This window comes from Epinephelus fuscoguttatus, linkage group LG11 (genome assembly GCF_011397635.1).
Source record: "Epinephelus fuscoguttatus linkage group LG11, E.fuscoguttatus.final_Chr_v1".
Lineage (NCBI taxonomy): Eukaryota > Metazoa > Chordata > Actinopteri > Perciformes > Serranidae > Epinephelus > Epinephelus fuscoguttatus.
The window spans coordinates 31,505,783-31,510,969 of NC_064762.1; the positions used below are offsets into that span (position 1 = coordinate 31,505,783).

At 42.8% G+C, this 5,187-nt stretch overlaps 1 protein-coding gene across 1 annotated transcript; it reads left to right on the plus strand.

Moving 5' to 3' along the window:
* The first annotated feature begins 3,201 nt into the window (after nucleotides 1-3,201).
* Nucleotides 3,202-4,727, plus strand: nkx2.2b (NK2 homeobox 2b). Its single transcript, XM_049590833.1, has 2 exons — nucleotides 3,202-3,448; nucleotides 4,186-4,727. The coding sequence occupies exons 1-2, from the start codon at nucleotides 3,202-3,204 to the stop codon at nucleotides 4,725-4,727; spliced, it is 789 nt and encodes a 262-aa protein (XP_049446790.1).
* Nucleotides 4,728-5,187: the final 460 nt, after the last annotated feature.

Consider the following 5,187-nt stretch of genomic DNA (forward strand, 5'->3'; position numbering starts at 1 on the left):
ACTGTCTTACATTTTGATTTTTTAAGAGTTTAATTTTGTGTTTTACACATTAATTAAGGAGTCCTTTTTGTAAGTTTTATTATATTATTTTAGGACAAATCAACTCAGTGTAGTTGCTGACTGCTGGAAATGGGAACTTGTCTGCGTGTGTGTGTGTGGTCATGAATATAGAAGACAGTCTATTGAAGGCAGCAGTCTGAATACCATGACAACTCCCAGCAGCCTCACATGTATTCCCAGCAGTGTGTGTGTGTGTGTGTGTGAGAGAGAGAGAGAGAGAGAGAGGCAGTCAGGCCATTATAAAGTGTTCAGGGGGAATAAATGGGATAAATGTGGAGGCTGTGCGGTCTTTGTGGCAGTCGGCTCGTCGTGTGTTTGTTTGCAGAGTTCGACCACCCAGCAGGATCCAACACACACACACACACACACACACACACACACTGAGAGCTCAACTCATTGTCACACACATCACACATTCTAAGTGGAAACCAAAACTTAACCAGACATTTAAACCCTTCTGTAATGTCACAAAATTCAAGAAAAATCAGACAGATTTTTTTGATACCTCTCACACTTATCAAGTCATTTACTCTCATAATTAACAATCAAAGCCTTATTTTCTTTTTAAACTTTGACAAAATGTTGTCCACCTCAAAGCAGCCTACATCAGTTGATCAGTGACACAGAATCAAGAAACTCCCTAAAATTTCTTGACACAACTTGACTTTCACTCAACACAGTACATTTTTGGCATATTTTAAGAAAATAAGGACTTGTTAACAGACTAAATATCTTGTATAAAATGTAGTTCTTTGCTGTGTATCCGAGCTCACAGCTGAATTCAGCACGTGTGATTTATACAACTGTACAAACTCAAGAAACACAAAGTGAAATACACAAACACCAGACACTAAAGCCATGTTAGCTGCTCTGTAAAGCTGTACTGTGCTACTGTTAGCAGGCTAGCATTTGCTAATAAGCACTAAACACAAAGTACAGCTGAGGCTGATGGGAATATTATTAATTTTGCAGATATATGGTCATAAACCAAAGCACGAGGGCACATTGGACCATTATATACAGTAGCATGGCTAAAAACCTACAGAGCAGACACTACTGTCTAAGATGAAGGTTACACTTTCAAATCACTACTTTCATTGCTGATTAATCTATGTTAATTAGCTGTTTAATCAAAAGTTAACTTAAGTACAAGATACCACATGTAAATTATATATCAGTTTCCCCCTGCTTCTGCTCTTCGTGCTAAGCTAGGCTAAACAAGTCCTTGAAACTGATCCCTTAAACATATTTAAATGCTAAGTCTGGGCTCATTTTATCTGCACTGACATGGGTTAAATGCAGATTGCTGAACAAACTGAAAGAAATATGAAAGGAAAATAAAAAAGCACATGAAGGATTAAGGGGATGAGCGTTTTCACAGCAGATGTCTTGAGTCGACATTATGGAAAAATCACAGGTGTTACAACACTAAGATGGCTTTGATCTGTTCAAGCGTCCCAGTGAGTCATGACAGTGTGACAGTGAGTCGACATGCATAATACCAGGACCCTAAACTGACACAGCTAAATGGAATTCAGCCACCTGATTTTATTATTTACACCTGTGCTTCTGTGACATATGAAAATGTCTGTGACACTAATTACAGCCTACAAACAAGTGTGGCCACCACACAGTAATGAAGAGCGGTGCTCATAGGAGCGGAAATCAGCTCTCCTGTGGGAGTGCAGATCTGAACTGTGTTTGTGTATCAGTGAGTCCATCAGCTGGTGTGTCAACACTCTGAGAGTGTTCCAGTGTTTGGTGTGAGGATTAACTCCGACAGCAGATGAAGAGTCAAACAATCTGTGATAATCATCTTATATGTGGTGATTTCTCAGGGCGGGTTTGTTGCACAGTGATTGGATGTACAAAGTTTAGTTTATGGCTTTATTTTTTCTTATGAAATAGTATTTTTACACCTTTTCTAAAAAGGTAAATAAGTGTAGATGTCAGGTGGACGCAGGGGACACGTGCCCCTCGATATTTAGCACTTGTGCATATTCATATTCATGTGAATTTGGGGGTGTGAAGGCAAACTCGACTGTTACAATTAAACGTACACATGTCGGGTATTTTGTAAGTTGATTCCAGTAAGCCTGTAGAGCCATACACATTTTCTCACCAGTGTTTTATTCCTGCTGTATGAGAAAGATTTAAAAAGACAATTAGGAGCTCTGATTTAACAATAAAAATAAAGTGTAAAACAGAGGACAGTAAGATATCACTGAATTAAACAGGGGACTCAAGACCCCAGTGTTCCTAAAATGCTTAGCTCCTGTACATGTATATGAATATTACTAAATTAGACATTTTTTAAGCTCATGTTATCTTATTTAAACTTTTCATTTTACATTTATTTTGTTTTGTTGTTTCACTTTTGTGCAATTAAACGTTTTGATTGTGCTTTAATTTCAAAATTGTGCAAATAAATGTTTTTTTCAGTGTTGTAAATCTATATAAATCTTATTTTTTGGCCCATTTGTATTGCAGTGCTGATATTTTATGCTGCGTAAATAGATCTTATTTCACACAGTAACAAAACAACACTCATTAAAGTATTTTTTTTAAAGCTTTTTCTTGAGTTTGAGACACATCTCAGGCTAACCATGTAAACAGGAAGCGGATCAGTGACTCTGATAAATGTAAATGAGGCGCTTCTTTCTCTCTAATCCTCCATCATTAAACATTCACCTCCTCCTGCAGCTCCAGCATCTCTCTTATATACGCGCTCATTTTGCTGGAAAAGGGTATAAGCGCTGCTCCGGGGTTTTTTTTTTCACACCCTCAACCACTTGACCCTCGGGACCCGCCTCCGTCCTTTTTAACGGCGCTCGCGGGCGCGGGCGCGCGCACACACACACACACACACACACACACACACACACACACACACACACACACACACACAGAGTTAAAAAGGACGGATACACTCTCTTAATGTCTTCCCTCATGTATTTTTCATGCTGGTAAATCCTCTCCGGTCGGCCCGTGCAGCTCCGGGCTCCCGCAACGTTTAACGGCATTCATGGACCCAAACCCTCCGCTGTCTGCTCCTCTCTAACGGACTGCAGAGGCTGTATCATCGCGGGACTCGAGCCCTGGAACTTCTTCTTTTTCTCTTTCTTTTCCCCCCTCCGCGTCATGTCTTTTGGCACTAGCACAAAAACGGGCTTCTCCGTGAGGGATATCCTGGATCTCCCAGACTCGACCGGGAGATGCGGCTCCGGGAATGAGGAGACTGAGGAGGACGACACCGAGGAGGCCTCCGCGGAGGTGTCAGGGGCGGAAAACGCGCAGAAATTGGGATTTAGCGGTCGGAGTTTGTGCGGGCGCGGCGGCAGAAGCTACGGCAGGTGGAGCCGCGGATCCGGTAACCTGCACTTCTCATGTGAGGACACGTGTTTTTCAAAACATGAAAATACAATAAAAAGTTAGTATATTAACCTTATATGGTTTATAGTATATCAGTCCACATCTGACACGCGTGCGTAATTGCCAAATAAATACTAAACTACACTTATCATCTTAAAAAATCGATGACTACTTAAAATATTCAGTAAATCCAGAGACAAATTTAATAATTCAATTATAGGAATGACAGTAGATCATCAATTAATCCTCATTTTTGTCCGGACAGCCAAAGACATCCGTGCGTAACTGGAGACCGGCTCTTTGTTTCCATACACATTACAATGTCATTTTATAATTAAATCAATGCCTCGTTATTGATGTTGATTTCTGAGCTCAGCCACACTGTTCGGAATTGTTGCCGATGTTTATTTTTGGTCATTTCAAGCAAGGACAGCCAGTGAAGAGCTGTCCAATCATCCAGACGCACGCTGATTATAAAAATAGTGTTTTTGTGAAGGGAGGTCAACACGGAGTTTGCGTCAGGATAGTTCTTGGAAAGCATATTAACAAGACGAAATAAAACAACAATCTGGGCTGTATTTATTTGTCCTACTTTCAGTGTAAACGTTTATTGATTTCTGATGAAAAGCAAATGAAAAAAAATAGTCTGTCGTTGTTTTAAAAAGAAAGTGCTTTTGGTTGGAGTTTCTGAGTTCCAGTCTGTGTCATCAGAGCACTAACAGTTATCCGATCACTTGCCCTGTCTCCCTGCAGTACACGGCATTTCGTTGGACTCCCGCATCGAGCCAAAATCTCCCGAGCTCTCTACAGACGAGTCCCCGGACGCGGAGAGGGATCCGGCGGGCGGCACTGCGCAGAAGAGCCGCGGAAGAAAGCGGCGGGTCCTCTTCTCCAAGGCGCAGACCTTTGAGCTGGAGCGCCGCTTCCGGCAGCAGCGTTACCTGTCCGCCCCGGAGCGGGAGCACCTGGCCGGGCTGATCCGCCTCACCCCGAACCAGGTGAAGATCTGGTTCCAGAACCACCGCTACAAGATGAAGCGGTCCGAGCACAGCCTGCAGGCGCTGCCGCTCCTGCCGGCGCGCCGGGTCGCCATCCCGCTGCTGGTGCGGGACGGGAAGCCCTGTGATCGAATCACAGCGCAGGAGCTGGAGGTGACGCTCAGGTCCGGCCTGAGCCTGCCTCTGTGTGCCTACTCCCCGCTGCTGCACCCCGCGTACGGCCCGGAGCATCCCGGGCTGCCTCAGCAGCACCCAGGGGTGCAGCAGCTGGCGCACATGTACCACTGGAGCTGGTGAGGCCCGGGCCAAAACTTTTAGTGAGGGACAGGATCTCTAAAACATCAAGAAGTCCACTTTATAAGCTCGAGTTCGGCCTTAAAAATGATGTTTAAATTCGCAAAAAAAATGTCATTATTCGAAAAGTGAGAAAATTACATATTTCTGAATAGAGTTTGGTTTGAACCAGGATGTGGGAAAATGAAAATGTTAAAGTTTTTTAAGCTTAATACTTTCTATGAGTTGATATGACCAGTTTTAGGTCATTCACTCCTGTAATGGCGAACTCCCTTTAAAATGTGACCCTGTTCTGTCTCGTACAGCTTGGGAAAATGATCAATTTTAATTTTTATCCACACAGATAACAAAAGACTTTCCCCCCACTCTGACGCGCAAAACGTCTAAAACTAAACTCCTTGTTACATAGCCTATGTGAATTAAAGTCAAACTGATCCTAAAACAGATCAAACCAAACCTTTTC

Excerpts from the sequence above, each read along its gene's own strand:
- nkx2.2b (XM_049590833.1), top strand. The coding sequence starts at position 3,202 with ATGTCTTTTGGCACTAGCACAAAAACGGGCTTCTCCGTGAGGGATATC. Across the intron at positions 3,449-4,185 it reads CGGTAACCTGCACTTCTCAT|TACACGGCATTTCGTTGGAC; the intron begins GTGAGGACACGT and ends GTCTCCCTGCAG.